The sequence below is a fragment of the Vanellus vanellus genome (genome assembly GCF_965231255.1).
Source record: "Vanellus vanellus genome assembly, chromosome: 1".
NCBI lineage: Eukaryota > Metazoa > Chordata > Aves > Charadriiformes > Charadriidae > Vanellus > Vanellus vanellus.
The window spans coordinates 130519369-130542304 of NC_138905.1; the positions used below are offsets into that span (position 1 = coordinate 130519369).

A 22936-nucleotide genomic window follows, 5' to 3' on the forward strand; every position below is an offset into this window, starting at 1 on the left:
TCTAAAGTACAGTATATGGAACCACAGCTTTATGCAGCATATGCATATCCCATATGCATTTATATAAATATATATATTATCTATTCTCTACTTTTTAGGATTTTTTGTTTGTTTGTTTCAACCTGCCAAACAAAATCTGTTTGTATTTAAGGTACCTAGATGTCTTTATGTATGTGAACAATTACTGATGGATATTGTACTTCTGATACTAGTAGAAACAGACTTGGGATGTTCATTAGCTTGATTATGAAACCATTTCTTAGCACAAAGTATGTGCTTTCTGCCAGCACAGGCCACGCATGCCTGTAGATGTCTGCAGAGTTGACTTAAGGTGGCTAAATTTAGTTACAGTTTTTAATATGGTTTTCAATACAGTAGTTTCATTTTATTTATTAGAACTATTGAAACTTAGTCACCTCACTTTATTTTTTAGATCAATATATAATATATATTCCCGATCCATCTATGAAAAAGAATTAGTTGGGTTCGGGATTATGTGTATGTATGAGTGCAAATACAAGACCAGGATCTTGCTAACCTATTCGTTAGTATGGCAGGCAGCATATCTGAGCCATGGTGCTGTTGGATTTCTCCGGGTTATTAGAATAGAGATAGTAAATTATTATAATAGAAGTATATTCTTACGGATGACATTTTTATTTCTTCTAAGAAGTGCGGGATACCTGTTTCCAGCAGGAGAATAATTACACTGACTATCTCCAACAGTATGTCAGCTCAAAAGAGGATAAGGTTGAAAAAAATATAGATGCTGCCATGTTACTGAAGTTTACTGCATTTAAACACAGAACACTGCATTTTAAAGGCCGTTTATACTTCAGGTTGAAGGAAGAAAGTCATCATGGTGCAGAATTGCATTAATCTCTGGTTAGCTTCCCCAAAGAACTGAATCGTGTATGACTTAAAACCTTACTGATTAGGAGAACTTCTATTTGCTTATTGCACTACAGAAATCAGACAGCCCACGCAATTACTTCTTTTAGATCTTCTGAAAGAAATGAATGTAAGAAGCACTGGGAGGTGCTAAAATGTGGGGAAAAATGGAGTACCAAGTTCCAAGGATGTAAGATCATAAACCATATTGTTTACATTTTTTCTGAGGATAGCATTAATGAATAATTTAGCTCTGCATGGATTATGGGAACAATTTGTGACATTTTATTTTGAAATATTTTCATCCTTGCCAATCAAGGTTAGAATTGCACTTAGACATTATATAAAGAGAACTATGACAAAAGTGGTACAAGAGCCGTTTTAAAAAGGAATCTGTTAAACAAACTAACTTTTTTGACACTTTGTCAAAGGAAAGCTAGATTAAGGCACATGCTAAGTGATCTGACTAACCTTTTTACTGAAGATGTCTTAGTCCAATTTTCTAAAGGATGAGAAAAATGTTACTGATGAAGAGAATGGTCTTATGAAGAGTTTCTCTCAGGCAGTAGTCTTTAGTATTCTACTAATTTACTGATTTCAGATGAGATTGAGTGTAAAAAGAACAGTCACTTTTGGCTAGGTTTGGGACAGGAAGGGAGGTAATATTAGACTTTTGGGCCAATATCATGAACCTCTTAGGTGACCGAACCTTTGCACTGCCCAGTCCATTGACAACCTGAAGGCTTCTTTAATGGCCATAGGGGCATGAAAAATCAATTCCCATCAAATCAAATCAAATCAAATTTAAATTCCAATTCTAAAACCTGGTTAGGAACTCAGAAAATATTTTCCTGCAGTGCAGAATAAAAACTGAATGCTTTATACACTGGAAGATATACATGTGTAAGGTCTTAACAGACCAAGTGGGTCAGAGTTTTACAAACTTTTGCTTCCACTGAGACTCAGAGATTTCCTGGAATGTTCAAGTAATTAAGACCAATTAACAGAAGTTGAAATATAAAAGTCATTGCTCTCGTATCTCACATGACAAGCTCCTATTCAGAAATTTCAGAAGCATCGTGAAGCTTTATGGCAAAGGGAGCTACAGCACCTGCAGTTTCTTTGCAGAGGTTAGAAAAGAACTAATGTCTTTTCTCTTTTAGCTCTTATTGTCACTCATCACCACCACTGTGTGAAATCGCATCTCAGTGACTGAAAATGCTCATGAGATCAAATATGTAACTTATTCAAGACCTTAAGTAATAAAACAGATTTACACTATTATGTGAATGACGCTGTAACTTAAGGTGCTTGTCAGCAGTTCCATTTTTGTTAATAACTGAAGAAAATTCAGAATTCCTTGCTATTCAGAATTTGCTATTAAATTTTACAGGACATATTAATATCATGTTTATGGTTTAATAAATTATGAGTTTAAAGTATGCCTGCTTATTTGTAGATTTCCTCAAGATGCACTTCCTATAGGAAATATTAACTTGTTTCTTTTTCAAACATACATTCTTATGGGCAATTTCAAACACAATCAATCTCTTATTCTAAACAATTTTTTTCAGTGCAAGTCTTTTTCTATCCCAACAGGAAAAAAGTTGTTTTAACCATCTCTCATTAGCTTATAGTCAAGAAGACCCACTGAGAACACCTATGACAGAGGAAAATGAACTCAAAACATAAAAAAGGCCCAGGACAGGAAATTAGACAGCACTGAGAAAATGGGAAGAAAGGGAAGGAGATACTTTGAAAAAAGTGTGTAAAGTATGTTACCTCATCTTAGTTATGGTGCCTGTCCCATGAAAAATACAGGTATATTATTAAGCTTTTAAAATAATAACATTTAAAAAAAAAAAGCCAAGATAGAATTTGAGTTTTTTTTTTTTTACTTTAGAGTGTTAGTTGCAGACATGCAGAAAAGGATTTCCACAAAAATAATCATATTATTAGATAATAATCTGTATTTCCAACATAGTCTATGATTAAATGAGACTACAAAGGCTTTGATCCAGCATGAAAGTCATACTTTTCAATATGTAACAGTGTAGAAGCACATTCTTTCTCCTTATGCATTACATTTTTATCTGCTACATTGATAGACTATGGGCTTTTCTTCTTGAATTAAAAACCTGTGGAAAAGAATTATAGTGTGGTCCACCCCTTATATCATCTGCAATTTGTGGTCTGTCGTTAATAAATTTGTGCGTAGCTGCTGTCAGTACCACTCTCAAAATTAATTTCTAGAAGATTCCCCTACCTGGCTGAAGATTAACCCGTAACTCCTACAGATGATAGATGGCAGCTATCACAAATATGTAACAAAATCAGCCTTAGATTATAACAAGTAGATTTTTTTTTTTTCTCACACAAAAGAGAAAATAACTTGATTATTGTAAAGGTAATAGTAAGAGATTTGGCCAACAGCTGGAGGAAGAGAATGAAAGTTACATCTCCTGGGTTCTGATCCCTCTCTTTTTCTGATTATTTTTGGCCAAATTTTGCAGGAATGGACCAGAAAAGGAAACAGCATTGACATTGTCATGCTTAAAATGCTCTACTGCCTTTAGCTCTGAGTTAAATGCTCCCTACGCACAGCGTCTGAGGAAAGTTAGCAGCCTAAAAAGGGTTAGCTGGCTGCACAAAAACATAGATCATAGGTTGTCTCCGCTGGCAGTCAGAAAGTAAAAGAAGCTCAGGAGAAAACGAGGGCTCAGCTCCCCGAGATGCAGAGCAGTGGCATCTGGGCTAGAGGGAGGTGCCAGGGGCTCCAGCTTTTTCCCGGTGCTGGATGCTCAAACTGGGTTCGCTTTTCCTGCACAAGTGGTGATGAAGCCCGAGGGAGCTGTGTTCCGCTCCCCTCCCAAAATGCCTCACGGGGTAGGCGAGGCTCGGGGTTTCCATTCCTGTGCCGTGTCAGGGAAGGAGCAGAAGCCCCCTGTCCCCAGTTGAATGTGTCAGGCACTGGTTTGTGGTGGGAACCACCATCGGATGGACCCTGCTTGTGTTTTCTGTGTGTCCCTGCTGGGCTGACGGGCGGGAAGAGAGAGGAAGACACATCCAGGTTTTTGCTTGTGATTTAGACTCTGAATGTCTTGCCCCTTCAAGGCCTGTGTAGTTGCAGGCATATCCAAAAGCTCCCCCTGGAAGTTTAAGTTTACAGAGAATATATTGACCAGGGTGAAGCAGCAGTTGCAAAGGTGTTTGAAAGGCTTAAATTTTGCACCTGAATCCCCACTGCAGCGTTTAGCCCTAAATACCTCTTTTCCCAGGAATGTTCTTTGTTCAATAACAGAGCTTTCTGCTTTCCTGTCCCTCCTGATCGTGGTGATAATGTACCACATGTGAAGTTTAAGAAGGATTATAATTGTTTTTTCAGGTATCCAGCGAACATTCCAGATTCAGCATTTTTTGTTGGATTATACTGCTGGAAAAAAAGATCACCAACTAAAAAACCAGCCAAATCTAATACCTCTGCAAATGCCTCAGTGTCAGGAAGCAAATTTACCTAATTGTTAGGTCCCAATTGTTCTACGTGAGTCAATAATCAGAAATTAATAAACAGCTAACTCATTCCTAGCAGAGATCTAAACAAGGAAACCTAAAACGAAATGTTGTCATGGTGATATACAGGAGACTAAGCAAGTAGTGCAAAGCTCCTCTTCCTAGGAGACCTGAGAGACTAGCTCAAATTTTTATCTGTCATGGTTAATTTATCATTTCACTGAAACAGTTGTCAACATGCAAAGTATGTAGAAAGCTTGTAACAAGTACCTTTTGTTTTTCGAGGGCACAACAGATTTTGTTTCCAAATCACAATTTCAGATCCAGCCTTACTTAAAGAGGAAAAAAAAATATTTGGGGGAGTGTTTGCTATTTTTATCTTTTTACTATTTATAAGGGCAATTAAATATTGAGATTACTTCCTCTTGAGCATGTCATCCTGAGGCCACATATTGTGGTGTGTTTGACATACTGATTTCTCCAAGAAAGGAAGCAAGGAAAGTAGACCCTTGCAAAATTTATGTATGCACACTGTTAGATTACAAAGCTGGTGGTCACAGAACAGAAAAGACTTATGTGTTGTCAGGCTTGGAGCTGCTGTTTGTATGGAAAGGAAAATAAGGACTTGCCATCAGCATGTGACTTAATACACGTCAGTTAATTAAGTATTGGTTTTAAAGTATTTTAAGACTTAAAAAAATCTTTATTTTCAGTGTTCCATGCACTAATTTCATTATTAATGACAAGAAATTGGATTTCAGTGTTTGTTGGGTTAAGCTCTTGTTCTAGGTTCAAGTGTTTCTGAATTAGGAGTATATGACTACTAGCTGGTAAATCGTTGAGCTTCAGTTACTTAATAAGTTAATTTCCCATCTCAGTAAATTCAAGAAAATATGGCAAATGCCAGGCTAACCAAAACATCTGGTTATTTACATCTGCATCTCTTAAGAAGCAATGACAACAGTTCTGAAAAAGGGCTACAAATTAGTTCTATTTAACTGGAGGTACACAAAATACGTTTAATAAATGAGTCACACTATCTTGATTTATGGCTTCCTTTTAAGCTTAGACAGACTTTGCATGTTACAAGACTAAAACTAGGGAAGACCTCACTGCTTTGATATAAATTGAGATGCCACAAGTAGTTCAGCACCACAGTAAGAACCTGGTTTGCTCACCTTTACAAACAGCCTAAAAAAACCACAGTAACGGCAGCAAAGCACAGACACCGCTCCTGATTATTCTTTGCTCTCTTAAACCAGCAGGAGGCTGCATGAAGGTGGGAAGCATCAAGCCCAGGCATGTGGAGCAAGCACCCTCTGGGAGCTAAAGCGAACAAAGTGGATCTGGGAACCTTGCTTTGCAAGAGATCCTCCACCTCTCCATAATTATCTCCGTGGGAGACGCCGGTGGCCATTAGGCAGGCTGGAATCGTGGGATGTGAGTGGTGAGTAGAAACAGGAAGGTCCTTAGAAGTTTCTGTTATGATACTCCACTTCAGAAATGTTGGCGTTAAACAAATATGTTAGAAGGAAAATGTCCACAGTCAGGCTAGGCAGGAACTCCCCTGGAGTGGGGTTTAGGTGGCATTTCTGATAGAAGTGGAATGTATTTTTGTTGGCTTTTCTAGTATTTTATTTCTTACAGAAAGTTGTTACAGTTCTATTACAGTTCTATTCTGTGGCTTCCTATTATTTTTTTCTCTACTGAGCCTTTATTAGTTTTAGAGTTCATGAATTATTAAATGCATCTTTGATATAAATATAATTAAAAGGTATTACTGTATTTTTCCCAGTGGCAGCCATAGTTAACAACAACCTGTCTGTTTTATTTTGATAGTTGCAGAAATGCCTGGGGAACAATAATAATTGCCTATTAATATGTCAGGAAGCCAAAATTCATGCTTGCATCAGAAGGAAGCTCTACAAACTGACCACCCCTATAATGTACCATTTCATGGAGAAAAGCTGAATATTTACCCCTTTTATGTAGAAGAATACTGGCATGTCGGCGTCCATTTCCATTCTCAACGTAGCAAGAATAATTCCCCAGGTCTGCCTCTTCCACAGAGTCAAGAATCAATGAGATGGAAACCTCCTGTTCCCCGAGATGTTCCTTAAGAACCCTGAGAAAAAAGGAACCACCGCTGCTATTCTGCTTGTATCATAGTGGAGCACGAGATAATCACGACATAACAATGTTACTTACAACTCACAACTCTCGGGCTTCAAATTTGGCTATGGTTTGATGAAATCTTAATCAAATTATATCATGCCCTTTTCTTTCTCACTCCTAATGAGGATGTTTGGCTTTGTAAATGTTAATAAGAGCTTCAGTTAATTGTCTTCTTTAAACAAGATGATGTGCACACTGATAAGATGTTATTGTACACTCTGATAAGAGACCTTGATCAGTAGTATGTGAAGTCTTGAAATGTTAGAAGAGAGAAAAGTGAAAAGAGTTATATTGGGTTTTAGCGTCACACTAGGAGTCTGGGCCAAACACTATTAGTGCACTTTCTGAGGCTCACCAACTCGTCACTCAGAAACAGTGTGTTCACGTCAGGGTCTGAAAAATTATTCCTTGAGTATATTATAAAATTCGACTGTGTATTATAAATCACTAGAAAGAACTGTCATACCCAGTGCCGCTCGTTCATAGAGATGATAAATAAAAGACCTCCTGCATAAGACTCCACCTGTCTTTGCATTGCTTTCTTTACCTCTTAGCATGCCCACCAGTGGTTTTAGAAACCCAGAAAAGTAAATGACAAACGACTCTAGGCTGCTCCCTCATCTCACACCTGACAAAAGAAGTGGAACCCAGCCTTCCTGCTCCTCCCTCCACAAAACAAGCAGGACTTTTATCAGCCTTCAGAATGCCAAGTCTCTGGCTGAACGGCTCAGGAAAAGCTTTAGATGTGAAATACAGATGATCTGTCTGTCATGTGCCATTTAGTGTATTGGTCTTGAGCTTTATAGAATAAACTTGAAGTACACTGGGGTGAAATACACTTCCATTTGGTTATATCTGGAGACGTGGAGATGACCTTGAATGACTATGTGGCCTTCTTGATTTTGGTAAAGGAATTGTCTCTGTTGTTTTGGTTACACCAAAGAAGTCCAAATGACTCATAAAAATGAGTGTGACTTCATGCCTTTTGATGAGATAGTAGACTCCTGTGTAGGAGGTGAAGTGTAAATAAGCTCATTTTGTTCTATTATAGACAATCACTGTAGATAACACATCTGTGATTATTTAGCTTCCTTTGTAACACACGTTTTGATTTGCCTTCAGTTCTGGGTTTATCCATGTTATATAGGCAGAGCGATAAACACACATGCGGAATTATAAATGAAAAAGGAATCTCTTCACATCCAAGTAGATACTTCATATTAGAAAGGTGTCGGTACTCCATGTCAAGCATGTAATTCTCAATACAAAACCACTTTTTTCTTAATTTCCAAATGATGCAGCACTTTTAGGAGCAGTAAAAGTACATGATGCAGATAGCCAGATCCTCTCTAAAACAAGTGTTTCAGCAGACATAAGCAGCCCACATAACAGGATGCTTGGCTCTCACAGGCCAGATAACATCCCAGGGAACCCAGTTTTTTCCTTAAAGAAAAGAAACCAAAACATTTCAAAAAAGAAGCCAGACTTTAGCATTTATTTAAGGATCCGTGTTTTAAAAAACTTATTTTGCGATTTTGAGCTGTTTTCCTTGATGTATTTATTTTTCTTTGTTTCATCTCAGTAACTGTCTTAATGGTTCTTATTGTAGGTTGCCAAAGTTTGAAAAAGTCACTATGCAAATTCCAATCGGTTACACTGCGGTGCTTGTGAAGCAGCTATTCTGCTTTTGCAGCTCTCCGAGATCAGATCTGGCAGACGCATGCATTTTTCTGTTCTCTACTGGTGGAATTGAAAAGGTAAAGAATGGATCTTGCAAAAACAGGGATCAGACTCAAAGTGTTGCTGAGTTAGTCTGTGATAACAAGTGTTAGATGAACTATCAAAAAAAGATACAGACTGAAAAAACAAAATACTTCTTCTTTTACCTGATGTCACTTTCCCAGACTCGGCTATCATCCAAATCTTCAATAAACTTCTCCCCTTTCATCCAGTAGATTAAAGGACTGACATCTCCACTATATCCAAAAAAAGCTCGGCAGGTTAGATTAGCAGAACCACCTGTTACAAAGAATGAAAAAAATATGTTATTTCAAAATTTGTAAAAAACCTTTCATTTTTGAATCAGTTGCTTTTGTTGATTTTAAAAAAATATATCTGTAGAGATCCTCAGTTTCCAGCTGTTGTTGAAAACATCCAAAAGTATCTACTTGTCTTCACACTTGTCAATATATTTTCAGAAAATAAATACAAAAAAAATGAAATTAAATGTTACATAAGAACAGGATTCAACTTTGTGTTGTGTCACCAAGTTTTCTGTGTTTGGTAAGGAAGCTAAAGATTATGTTTTTTCAAAAAGAGGTAACAACCAAAGATTTCCATGTTTCCTCTGAAAACAGATAAAGGTTAGGTAAAATAGACATGCAGTCACATCTGTGTCAGTTCAGCTTTGCAATGGTTTCTGCAAGTTGCCCGGTGGATTCCTGGAGGGTACCACTGCCAAGGGGCAGCCAGTAGAAAGATGTGGGCTCAATGCTCCATTATCTTTGCAGGAAAGTATTAAACACTGAAACTTGCAGAAAGAACACATGTGAACTCATTATGTACATCGTGGGACACATCTGGCTGTATGAACGCGAATAACCACTAGGTACACAAAGCAAGGAGCAGAAATTCTGTATGTGTGCAGCGTTACTTATTTAATCGTTATAGTAAAAAATAAAAATGTAATATGCCTTCACTTTGGTTTATTTTCATTGTGTAGCCTTACATTGTGTCTTACTTGGCTTTGGGGTTTCAGCACATACAGGGATTGAAACGTGTACTTTGCACACGCTTTTCTGTGTTGGTAAGATCAGATAAAATTAACTAGAGGACAGCCTCACAGTCAAAGATCTCCTATTCGCTGCTGTAAAGATGTTTGTCTCAACATGCACCAACACTTCTAAACTGCTATGTGCATTTCTTCAGTGGATAATTACACAGTGATTTAAGGAGTGTTTTTTCCCCCCTGAGGAGACTATTTTCATGGAGTTTATATTACTGCTGAGACCAAACTCATATTTTATTTACACTTTCAATTTTTGATCTTAGGATTTTAAAGCTTACTGACCACAGCTGTTGCGGGGGAAAAAAAAAAAAAAAAAAAAAAGATGCATTGTTACCACTACTTCATTCTGTACTGAGATGCCATGACAAGTCCATCTGGGTTCAATGATTTTCCTTAAAAATACACTGCTTTGGGTCAGGACCTTGTCCTTCTCAAACATGTGACGTTAATATTTGAAAATTCCATTTATGTTTTAGTATAGAAACAAATGCAGAATGCTGTATGACAGGAAGATGAGAATTATTAATAAATGTCTTACTTATCTGAAATGATTTTGGGATTTTGGTAAAAGCATCTGGCTCCCCTATCTGGCTTGAACTCCCACATCCACACCATAAAGAGCTCAGAATCAACTGTTTTTAATCAAAATGTGCAACACCCAGGCAAGTACCATTTATGTTGCTTTCACAAGCTTTTTAGGAACTGAGCTGCTTTTAGTCATTTCATGAACTTTTGGTTGGCGCCACACTCTTCACCAGCAGTGTCTGCTAAAGAGACAGGAGTAGCCCAGAATTTGAAACTAGGATGGAGAGGAGGGTCTCATTAGTAATCAAAAGGTATGAAGTCGAATCTCTGACTAATGGAACATTTTGATAAACTCATCTCATTTAGAGCATAGTTGCCAAATGGAAGCTGAAGATACTCAGTGAGAGGGCAAAAATTCTCTAAAGACAACCACAGCTCCCATTTCCACATCATGGGGAGTAATGGTCAGGACACCTCCCTGGAAACCACCTCCTCAATCTCTACTCAGCTCAAGAAGTGCTATTTGAAAGCACTGGAGAGAACGATTTTTGCAGTCTTGAAGCCATTTGCAAGGAATGAGCTGAGCATTGGGACACCGCTTAATGTGGGTCAAGCGCATGAAAACCTGTAATGGAACATGATAAACTTCCTGGCTGTGCCCAGGAAATCTTAGCAGATGTAAACCCAGTTTCTTACAGCAGTTACATAGCAGATATAAGCTAACTACATGTTTTGTTTTGTTTTGTTGTTTTGTTTTTTTTTTCATTTTGCATCATAATTATGATACATGAGCATGTGAAAAATGAAAATACAAAAGCTTAAGGGATTATCAATATCTTGGCCACAGTCATCCAACCTAGCACACATTCAGGGCTGTGAAATGCCTAGTAACTGCAGTATTGACGGACTCTGATCACGAATCAGAAGAAGGTACCAGCACATCTAAAGCGAAAGCAGGCTCCTGTGATAATTGGATAACCCCTATGGCATTATCTACCAGTCTTAGAGGGAAGAGTGCTACCTAATACATCACTGCCACTTCTTGGGGTTTTTTTTGGAGCTTTCCCACCAAGTCAAGGCCCAGTTGAAACTTTTTAGCTTTTAAGAGCTGGCAAGATCACAGCTAGAGGGACTGTAGCTTCTGGCCATCTTATCCAAGAATCACAGAGATTAGGCACCACAGGTGCTGAACCATCAAAGCTGTCCCGGCTCCTGCAGCTAACAGGCACCCACTGAGAGCTGATTTTTGCACTGTGCAGGCCTTTGAGCCTTTTATGGCTGAATATTAACGTGCATAGGTTTGTTTTTTTAAAAATAAACACCTTTTGTTAAGGGCAAAAAAATGTCAGAAAAAAAGTTTGTAAGATTAAGGCTTTTTTCCTCATTATATTCTTAAAGAAATTTCCTCCCTAAATAAAAAATGTTATCATACCTTTAAAGACAGAACCCAAAGTTTCCATTCAACATGAAATATTTACACCCGAGAAATAAATTAGGAAGAATGTAATGCCTCTTAGTAGTACTGTGTCGATTACAGTGGCTGAGCAAAGGCCATTAGCGTGCTGGGTGCTCAGCTATAAATTACCTATAGTGTCTACTTTGACCAATCTTCACAATAAGCCAATAGGAAGTTCATTAGCAGGCCATCAAGAAAGATTCAGTGACCAGCTAATGACCAACTGTGACCATTAATGAGGAGGTCTGTTACTCCAGAGCTCACGGCTCTTTGCAGAGGGCAGTGGAGCTTGCTTGGTGGAGTGGAGATGCTCCCAGCTGCAGGCACATGTAAGTAATGGGCAGAGGCTGACTGAAGGGCAACATTACGAGCGGACAGAGTCTTTTGGGAGTGCATCTTGATGTCTGCTCCGGAGCTGCCCTCATATGAGCATATGCTGTAGGATGGGGGGTATTTTTCCCTAGGAGTGTACCTCTGAAGTGAGCAGACAGAGGATGCCTAGTTTGGCAGAGAGCAGCTGCTCTGCATGGACAGTCTGTTTTTAAGAAGTCTGCAGATTTTTAGAAATTTAAGTAAATAGATACAAGAGCTGCTTTGCTTCATGTTGAAGCTGATGTATAAAACAGCATGTCAGCCAGTTAATAGAAATCACTCACAGTTAACCCTACACAGCTTTATCCCTCCATGTGTTTTCTGTGCCGAGAAAAACTATAGCGGTGATATGAAAACTGTAAAAGTTTGATGAATGGATATGTAATGCTTTCTATGCCGTTAATTTAAATTTTCCTGTAAATGCTGGATTATTACAGTTTTATAGTCTATCTTTGAAGGAATTTAAATACATGTTTTAAATTAACTACATGTTTTAAACTAAATTACTAGGGAAATCCATCTCTCTCTCTGTCCCCTTTGCTGTGAGATGATGTAAATTCTTGAGAATGTTCTGTCTCAAGTTATGTCCTGGGTAAACTGCTTTTTTAATGGACCCTGGAAAAATCCAAAGGCATGGGATAATTCTAATCTAATTAAGTGAAACTGATAGTGTTGGTGTTCTTATCAACACCTCCCCCCCAAAAAAAAAACCAAAAACAAACAAACAACAAAAAAAACCCCAAACCACAACATCAAGAGAGGATAAAAAGATAAGTGACACTTTTGACTTCTCTGTATAATTATCATTTTAGACTGTGAAATAATGCAATAAAGACAGGTAAAAGAACACCTAAAAAGTAAGCTTCAACTGCATATTTCTCAACCACCCTTATTTCTGAAGTTGAAAATGCTCTTCCTGTATTGAGCTGATTTTTGTAAAAATTGGACTATATAGCACTACATATTCCTGCTGCTTGCTCTGATAAAGTTGCACTGTCAACTCTAGCCAACTGGGTTCAAGTTAAATTAATCAAAAGCTCTTTGCCATCTAAACTGAGAACAATTTTTGTTACACAGTATGCTTTCAACTAGAGCAGAATGCAAGGAGGGACCACAGCAAAGTGTACTTCCTTGAAATCAGCAAATCCTTTCAGCAGAGCAACACACTGGTTTTGTGTCCATTTTCTCTAATTGGCATCATTTAGGGCACTTTGCAAACTACTGTTATGGGAACCTATGTCCAGGAGAGGGCACTGTCTAACTTCTAAATATTAAAAAAAAAAAAAAAAAAAAAAAAAGTAAGTTCCTAGTATCCTAGTATATAAGCTCTAATTAAAAACATCAGCCTGCTAAGAACCTGCTAGTTGTAATTAGCAAATAGTGAATGTTTTGTGGTTAGCGAAATGTCATCTTGTATGGGCAGTCTAAACTACACTTGCACCATTAGTCATACAAGTTAGCATACACTGCGATGGCACCCACTCTAGCCTTTGATTTGACAGATTCTTCAGTGAAGGACAACCATTTTTGTTGGAAGCAATGATAATTATCAGACATCTTCTCCAAGTGCTTTTTAGAAGAATCCTCAAAGATGTATTATGGAAGTGAAGCACTTGAGACCCATGCTAAGCATCTAGTAATACTGAGGGCCAAAAGAGTGGAAATGTTAAGTGTACTGAAATATGGGACTTTCTTTTACTGTACAATGTAAACCATTCATAAAACTTATGCACAGAAAATACCTACACACTTGTAAGTATGCCATTTATTTATAATGTTAACACTTCAAAATGAAATTATAAAAGGCCAAGGCAGATGGAATCAAAATCTCTCACACATGAATTAAATACGTTTTTTTCCATTTGTGTTAGAGAAAAAGAGTCTTCCAAGTGGAGAGATGTAAAAGCTGTTAACTTCCTAGGTGTGACAGACAGGTGGCAATTCCTCACAAAGTAAATGACCCACTTGATTTGCCAATGTCATCTGCGAAGCCCAGCAGACAGGTAGGCAGAAGCTGCTCATGTTTTCAGAGAAGTCTTACATCCTAAAACAGTTCAACAGTTCTTGAAAATCTTCTTGTAAATGTGATTAAGGAAAAAAAAAAAGAAAATAAAGTACCTATAGTTTTGAGCCATGACTCTCGGTCATATGATCATATTCTCAGAATCTATAAGTCTTCCCTTAGAGCAGGATGAACAGCAGAGATTCGTCTTGATTCCTTCCTTGTCTATGTAAAATGTCACCTACGGCTATGCTGCCCTCCAGTTTACATACATATTTTCACATCTTGGTATCTTGTACTTTCTTACTGGATCATAACTGTCTTGCTGCATGTTTCGTATAGCTGGTTAGGCAAAATTAAAAAAATAAAAAATAAACATGTGTCCAGTTCTGGGCTCCCCAGTTCAAGAGAGACAGGGGACTGCTGGAGCGAGTCCAGCAAAGGGCAGCTAAGATGATTGAGGGCTTGGAGCATCTCCCTTATGAGGAAAGGCTGAGAGAGCTGGGACTCTTTAGCCTGGAGAAGAGAAGGCTGAGGGGAGATCTTATTATTGCTTACAAGTATCTAAAGGGTGGGTTGAAGGAGGATGGAGCCAGGCTCTTCTCAGTGGTTCCCAGTGACAGGACGAGGGGCACAAGTTGAAACATAGGAAGTTCCGTTCAAATACATGGAAAAACTTCTTTACGGTGAGGGTGACAGAGCACTGGCACAGGCTGCCCAGAGAAGATGTGGAGTCCCCTTCTCTGGAGATTTTCAAGACCCGCCTGGATGCAGTCCTGAGTAATGTGCTCTGGGCAATCCTGCTTTGGCAGGGGAGTTGGACTAGATGATCTCTAGAGGTCCCTTCCAACTCTGAAAATTCCATTATTCCGTGATTCTGAAATGTAACTGCATGCTGGGAACTGCTAAATTCTAGTCTCGTTACCGAGTGGTATGTTGTGAAGTCTTTGGCAAGCCATCAGGTCTTGAATCCACGCAATTGTGGTTACAATGTGCAAATTCCCTCTACTTTGAATTCAGTGGATGTAGGTTTGAAAGGTCTGGGTATTATCATTCCACTAAATATTATCATGCAAGCATCATACAAAGTGGCTGAATGTGATTACATGGCTATATCTCTTCATTAATAGACCTGTCCATATTTTGCTATGCTGTGGAGCAGAATGTTGATGGCATGGGAGTCTGAATTACGTATCAAATAAGTTCTTCAGGCCATAAATGTGTAAATTTAGAATACACACAACGATTCCTCCACAAAAAAAAAAAAAAAAAAAAAAGATGTCAGCTGAAGGTTTGCAACAAGATCATAGAGATATCGTAGCTTTTGAATTTTCACTGTGGTTGTAGTTATCACTATTTATTGGAGAGGTTAAAAAATCACTTCCTTGGACTTGTGATTATTTTAATTGGAAAAAAGCCTAATTCTGGTTCATTAGGGTTTTCTTTGGGTTTTGGGTTGTTTGTGGTGATTTTTCTTTACTTAGAAACTAGCCCTCATTCACCATAGGGCTAAACTCCCTAGCCTGCTTATAGTCATTCACTACCATATGAAAAGCCCTTTACCCTCCAAGGATTCCAGCTGCTGAACAGCTGTCCAACAGCAGGACACGTAATGGAGGTATCTGTATGTTGCTGCTTACATGTTCCCTGCCATCAGCCCTGAGATATTTGAGTCTGCAACACAATATTATTAAGGTGCTATACTGAAAAGTACATGGTAAGATCTAAGATTAACCTAAGACTATTAACAATTTTTGGTAGACTGCTTCATAGCTTGTGAAGGAAAAGAAATCCAAATCCTATCTGCTTCGAATTGGCTCTTTAGCAGCAGGCTTGTCAGAGAGAGTGTCAATGAAGACAGCAACCACCACAGCAGACCGCAGAAAAAGAAGTGATGTATGGGACTTTGGGCTCGAAATGCCCAGAACATCTTTCAGCTACGTATATTGTTAAACTAACCTTCATTTCACAAGAGGTAACAAAACCCCTGAACCAATAATCTTGATTTTCCTAACAGCGGGCCTCTCCTCTTGATAGATGGTAATGTCAAGCTGATAAATTAGTTGTTCGGCAAGTATTTTTCATCCCTTCCTCTTCAGAAGTAGAGGCTGGAGTGGGAGACAGGAACTATCACAAGTATAAAGCAAGAGTTGCTAAAAAAAAAGAAAGTCACTGCAATTGTTTTACAAGCTTGACTTAACTTCTATTCTAGAAGCTTGTATTTTCTCATGGATTTTTTTAGACAAATGCATTTCTCGAACACTTTTTTCCTGTGCCATCTCTGTCAGATCAAAACATAATTTCTGTTTTAAAAGTTTAGCTGTTTTAGATACAAGTCACAATAAAATATCCTAGGTAACAGAATATCTCCAATGGAAAAAAAAAAAAAAGTCTCTAAATGTCAAACTTCACATGTTTTTTCACTCTTATAGACTTATGACTTAGGAGCTTTACATTTGTCCACACCATACCTAGCTCAATATTGTTCAGTGTTTTGTTTCTGGATTCTTTTTCAACCATACTGCCTTTGACTATGGTGCTGTGGCTTTTGCGTTTTAATGATGCTATATGGTAAGAAAACAAACTTAACTAACAGACTGAAGTAGCCTTTGCATAAAGGACTCCCATAAGGGCTCCCATAAGCAGTCCCGTATGGAAGACCATGCTCCTTATGGTCTCTCTCTGTGCCTCAAAAGTGAGGCAGGTAGGTCATACACCCAGGGATGTCACCACCCCTCAGCAGACTGACCCCCAGAAGTGCTTCTTGTGGCTTTAGCTTTGTGAAGTCCTGCTCTGGGTCACGTTTTGGGAAATTCCTAGAAAAGCAGGGGGGGTGTTCCTGCTTATCTCTTTATATTTCAGGGAGGTTAGATTAGGAAAAAAAATTAAAATAATTCAATTTGTGTCTCTCTTGTAAAGGATATTTATTGATAAGAAACTTATTAAGAGCAGTAACCTCTGGGAGTTCTGCAGATGACCCTGGTCCCCAAGCAACAACAAAGCTGGAATAATATCTTTATTAGTCAAGGAAGACAGTTTGAAGCCATTGCAGCTCCCACAACATCTTCCTCCTTCCCGTACAAAATTCAGAGACAAAGCAGCAGCAGACTGAAAGTGGGACTCAGGCGGCTCCTCTGAGTTAGAACGCAGCTGTTGCTAAACTTGTTTTGCTAAGTATATGTAATGGAATGATAAATCCAGTCCACCCATGTCTACAATGACAATGATTTTCTAATATAGTACACTTGCAATAGCACATCTCCCTTGTCACTTGGCTTTCTTTTACCTGCGCGAGCTATAGAAATAACTGACCTTTTATTTATTATTTCTTTAACCTAAAGAGTGTTGGTCCAACAGATGAAAACATTGAAATCTCTTGCCATGGAGGTTTCATTATAAATCCCGTTTTCTTGTTCTTTCTGAACAGAATATAGTGGGTTTGCTTTGGTGTCTAGTGGGTGCTAGTCCGCGTCAAAAATCCCTGCACACAAATCATGGCAACCCGCTGCAGCCCCGGTACCTTCTCCCAGGCTCCCTCTCAGGTGCACTGCACAACGCTTTCGGTACAGGGGAAATGCAGACTATGTCCTGGATTCTAGATAATGACAAATAACACCCGTTTTTCCAAAATAGGTTAGCTCGGGGGAGCTGTAGCAAACAACTTACTGTGTCAGATCACACTTAAATGAAAATATCAATAATCTGAAGGAACAGATTTGGCAATTCAGTTTACATACAAATTATTGGCTATTCAACCTCTTGCGGCTATTTCAGCCCCTAACTGTTCAGCCAGTTGATTTCTTCAGACATAGCACTGAATGAACAGTGCTGGAAACTGTGTTTTACTATAATGTCTCATAATACCTGCTTTTTAACAGCTTTGGGAAGAGGGATTGTAGTGTTTGTGCAATCATTAGATAATTTGAGTACATATAGCAAATTCTCAGCTTTGTAGCCACACATATATATTAAATAATAAGTTGTGGGTTTATTTTCCATTGTTCAGCCTGACTACTCTTTTCTTCCCTTTGCTCTTTCTTCATAAACAAGCCTACCGCAGATTGAGTAGGTTGCAGGGAATTATTCGGGCGGGGAAGTATTCTGAAAAGTACCGTAGAGATGGGCTGCATATGGAGTATTTTTTATAAAAGCGGAACTTTTTGAAAGTAGCACACACAGTGCCACCTGCACATGCAGGGTTGGTATTAAGGAAATTGAGACTCAAATTAACAAACAACAGATAATCAAACACTCTGTCTTCCTCTGGTGATCTTTAGTCTTCAGCACGTACTGGAAACATTAGCAGTTCTAAGATTTTCATGAACTAACCAGTTCTGTCAGATCCTCCCATATGATGGAAAACGTCATTTGGAAAAGACCCTGGCTAGTTTGTCAAGCATGTGGATGGGGAAAACTCCCATTCCCATGAAGCAACGTGGCATAACAGGATAAATACAACTGAAATAAAATACATCTATTACGTGAATCAAAATATTTCAATTTGGTTCAAAATGATGTGAAGCCACTTCTCTGTTCAAATTTTCACCAGGAAAGCCATTAAACATCACTGCAAATTAGAGCCCTGAGGAACTGAACCTATTGATTACTGATAAAACAGATAAATAAAATCAACATCAACTTTCCCTTTTACTGCAAGAAAGCCTCTGAGGGTAGGAAGGTTTTTCATGCTTATTCATGCTGGGTTTTTTTTATGTAAAAACATAATGGAAAAGGATGATATAAGTATAGTTTAGATGGGCTTCTGCTTTAAATCATGGTGTCCCCACCTCATGTCAGGAAGATACAGCAATGGACAGAGAAAATACTAATTCTTAGCTTATTCTCAGAAATAGCTGATGTTTGCCATTTAATTATCTCATATACTAATATCTGTTTATATAATTTAAAAGCCCTAACACATCAGGATTTCTATTGCATAAACACGCGAATGCGTGCTATTTCTAACAGTGCTAGGTTTTCGTTTTCATACCGCAGACATCACACCACGTAGTCTTTCTATTTCTCTTGCATGTGTGAGTTAGTCCGCTGTTTTCCAAAGAGCCCCCAGAAGCAAAATCCATGAAAACAAAACCCGCTCATTCACAAAGTTGCCAATGGAGAAACTTGATTGCTAGTCCACGACAAATATGCTATACTCTTGGACCATACACATGCTGGAATCTACTGCTATTGATCAGCGTCCTTTCCACACGAAAGGCAGACAGGCTTTTTCACTACATAACTATGTAATTGCACATTGAAAGACAGTGCTTACTGAGGGCAGCTGCACAACTGCCACCAGCAGAATAAAAAGAATCCAGCTAGCACGGTGCAACTTGAATTTAAAGGGAGAAAGTATAGAAATGGGGGCAAGCTTGAATTCTTGGAGTTGGACCCTGCTTTCTGACCTGCAGGCATACAAGTGGAGTAGAGGATCTGTGTTATAACCAGAATTCCTGCAGGAAAAAAGATGGGTCTGGCCGAAGGCAGGATTCCTGCCGCGCACTCCTGGGCCACGTAGCACCTTCTCCCTCCGGGTCCTCACTCTTCATGAGCTTCTGCTCCACAGCAGGGCCTGCCCATTGCTCCCAGCCCCGGAAACCTGCCTTCTCTCATTCTGATTTTGAGATGGGTGAGGTCCTGTGATCTCCACTCCCCTCTACAGATTGTAGCTGTTCTTGCACCACATGGCTAAGAGTAGGAACATTGTTCTTGTACTCCTAAATTACAGCTGCTCGAGAGCTGGCTTTACATTGGCTATTACTCTTTAACAGGAAAATGTCTTAGCTGTGCTGCAGGTACAATAGGAAGAAGCAGAGCCCAAAGTACCTATCTATGTTTGAAGTAGTTGTAGTCCCAAGTGTCATAAAATGTGATTCTTCCAAAACAACTTCATGCTCAAGAAAATTAATCATCAAATTATTTTGGTTTCTTGCACGTATCTGTCAAGAGGAGATGCTCTTGAGTACTGGAAAGTCTGGACAACAGCAAGGCTTAATTGATTTATCTTCTTGCAGCAGCCATGTAGGCCTCAGTTATCTAGTCTACCTTCATCCTCCTTTAGTTGTAGTTTCCATAGTTGCACTGTACGGGGTCGTGCCAGCAAAACTCCTGAGGGATTTAGGGCTCCTGTATCTGAAGCCAAATACCTGAGGTCAGCAAGTAGGATATCTGTCCTCTTTACTAGCATAATTGTGAATTTCCTGATCAATTTATACAACCTCCCCTCCTCCTGCTGCACCCCCACCAATATTGCAATTTTTGTTTTAATTTTCTCAGTGCTCTGAGAAACACGGGAGTTGTGACATTTCTCAAAAGCAGAAGAGAGTGAAGGAAAATTTCACCTTGCTTCATTCAAGCCCCAGGAACGCAGAACATTGTCTACAATGTTGTTTGTGTTTTTTAACAGTTTTTGCAGGTCTCGAAGCAAGGACTAAAAGCAGAGTTTGAGTGACAACAGAAAAAAAAAGTATGACAGCTGCTGGTTACAGGAACAGACAAATATTCATTATGCAATATTTATGATACAAACTGTGCAAGGAGGGAGGTGGTGGGCTGGTGTCTCTGACAGCCCAGCTCTCTGCAGAGGTGCGGGGTGCCACCCTGAGCAGCAGCCCCACTGCTCACCCAGTCCTCTGCCCCTCCAGAGGTGAGACTGCCACTCAACCCAAGGCGCACGATGGGTTTTTAATGTGGACACCCGCCCACGAGGGACCAGGGTATGTTTGCAAAACCCCCTTTCTCTTGTGTCTTGGAGCTAGAATTTTAATCCAGGTCTGGCGAAGAAGAAGAGGGTGTGTTAACCCTTAAGCTCCCTAGCCCATCATCATCATATCTAAAGAATACCATTGCAGCTATAGGCTTTGATTTTTATTGATGCAATGATTTGTAAGTGCTGTTACAAACTACTGGGTAATAAAAAAATTATGGATTTTCAGAAAGTGCTTAGTACAGTGTTTACTTTCAGTCCTTTGGCATCTAAATGGCATCTCTTTAAAAATGTGTTATAATTGCAGACATATGAAAATGAGTATTATTTATAAAACAGTCCACAATGAATGGCCTTAGGCATTAATTATTGCATGATTACATATCCAGCCAGTTTCCTAATTGTATAGCGTATGCTCTCAATGGAATTTAAATCCATACTTATCATAAATGAAGTCATACAGATTAGCTGAAGTAAGAACAGTGGGGGGAAAAAAATCACTTTAAAATCCTCCTTCTTTCACAAAAGATATTTTTTTGAATGTTAATTTGGGATCATTAATCTTCAAACACAAGAAGTGGGAAAGAATAAAAGAGCCACCCATGCTGAATCAGAGCAAAGATCCACTATCCCAGCATCCTTCCTGTACCTGACAGTATTCAATAGCAGGAGGGCAAAATTCTCAATACGAGAGTCATAGTCCCTGAAAACAGCTTTAATTTCACGATGAAAATCTTGACAGACTTTAAACTACAGCAATGCCAATAATAAATAGCACGATCATATGGCTGTCCTCTGTAGGAATTAATCTGTGTGTTCTAACAGGATGCACATATAATCAGGACTAGTGATCAGCTTCATTAGCACTAGGAGACAAGAAAAAATAGCCTTCCGATAGAAGTTCAACAATGTGCTTTTCAACAAAAGCATGTGCATTTATCTGAGAAGTTTAAAGATGGAAATTTATTGGTATGATAAAAAGCAGCTATGTGAGCTTATCCAGTTGAATGCTTTGCCCCCAACTTGCTACCTTTTATTTTCTCCAGGTTTCAGGATAATCAGAGAGAGTTATGACTAAAGTTTGGCAAGAGTTATTTAGTTGGGATTTTTTTGTTTTAAATTCATTAGATTTTGGATGACAAGTATATTAAACTTTATTTTACATAAATAATTCTCCTAAAACACTTCGTAGTGTGACATGATAAAGTTCAAGTGTTAAATAATGAATTTAAGAGGCATAAAAAAAACAGGAAAGTAATAAAAGGCAGAGGGTAAAAGGCAAAGTTTTTCCTACTCTATGTGGTCATTTGAAGATGAAATGAGGATTTTTTTCAAGACTGTGATGGCAGACAGTGTTTCCTTGGTGTCCAAGGCAGGTAATAGGATGACATGGGGTGACTGGTCCTGTAACTTTTCTATTTCGTCTGAGTTAGTCTCTAAAGCTAATACCTGTCCTGATGAGAGTGAGAGAAAAGCTAACTTGATGTGAACCGTAGTAGGATTTTAAATGTCCTGCTGAATTGTATCCCCTTATACTACAATAAGGGTTTCTTGTACAAGGTATTTCCATCGTTAATGTTTAGGTCAGTATTGTGTGGAAGGAATAGCTGGGAAGCAGAAAAAGCTTGTTGCTCTTGAGATTAGGACATGACCTCTTCAAGCATGTAGATATGGGAAGCTGGAAGATGATAATGAGAAGATACCCTCTTAGAGATGGGCTGCTGGCACACATCCAGTGACACTACAGTAGCTGAAAAGCAGGTTCCAGTAAAAGGCAGAGATGAAAGAGGAGGATACTGCTTTTCCTCCTCAAAACAACAGCCCACAAGACTCCCGTTGCCTCATGTTTCCAACCACTCTTTCTCATCCCATCTCATCATCATCATCCTGAGAGATCTCCTGCAATTGCCAGCACGTCCCTACCTGGAGATAAATCCAGGACTAGACCTCCAGCACCCAGATCAGGCAGCCTGAACCCTGTTAACATGGAGATGTATCTTACACCTCTGCTTTCGCACATCAAGTTACGAAGACTGGAATCTGCCAGGCCCCTAACATAAGAAATCATCAAATATTACAAAATCATTTTGTCTGAGGAGTGATCAGGAAGAAAAAAAAACAACCAACCAACAAAATAAAGCAAAACACTGCAAAAGAGATGTGGGAGAACTGGCTGACAGCAGCTACTTTCCTTCACCCATGAGAAAGATACTTCTGCTGTAGGTTTAAGAGTGGCATTACAAATAAGACCTAGCTAAGAGAGCAGTTTGCCATCCTGAATAAAATGAATCATTCCTAATATGATTAGCACATGTTACATATTAGAATGAAACTGAAATGTAAGCTTGAAAAGAGCATTTGTCGAAAAGGCAGAAGAAAAAGGTTGACATGACATTTTCTGCATAAATGAAGACTTTGAAGGAAAAAAATCTCCTTTTTATGTTCATTTTGGAGATATTTCTATTAAATAGGTATTCGTTACTCAAATGTCACTTTTATGAATAAAAA

The 22936-nt window shown here is 38.7% G+C and overlaps 1 protein-coding gene across 1 annotated transcript in view; it reads right to left on the reverse strand.

Moving 5' to 3' along the window:
• Positions 1-22936, reverse strand: part of IL1RAPL1 (interleukin 1 receptor accessory protein like 1) — a gene marked incomplete at both ends in the record, with an annotated part of 677390 nt that overhangs the window by 20834 nt on the left and 633620 nt on the right. The window contains 2 exons of the mRNA XM_082498507.1: positions 6381-6526; positions 8463-8595. Of these exons, the coding sequence (XP_082354633.1) occupies positions 6381-6526; positions 8463-8595 (279 nt within the window). The remainder of the gene's footprint in view (positions 1-6380; positions 6527-8462; positions 8596-22936) is intronic.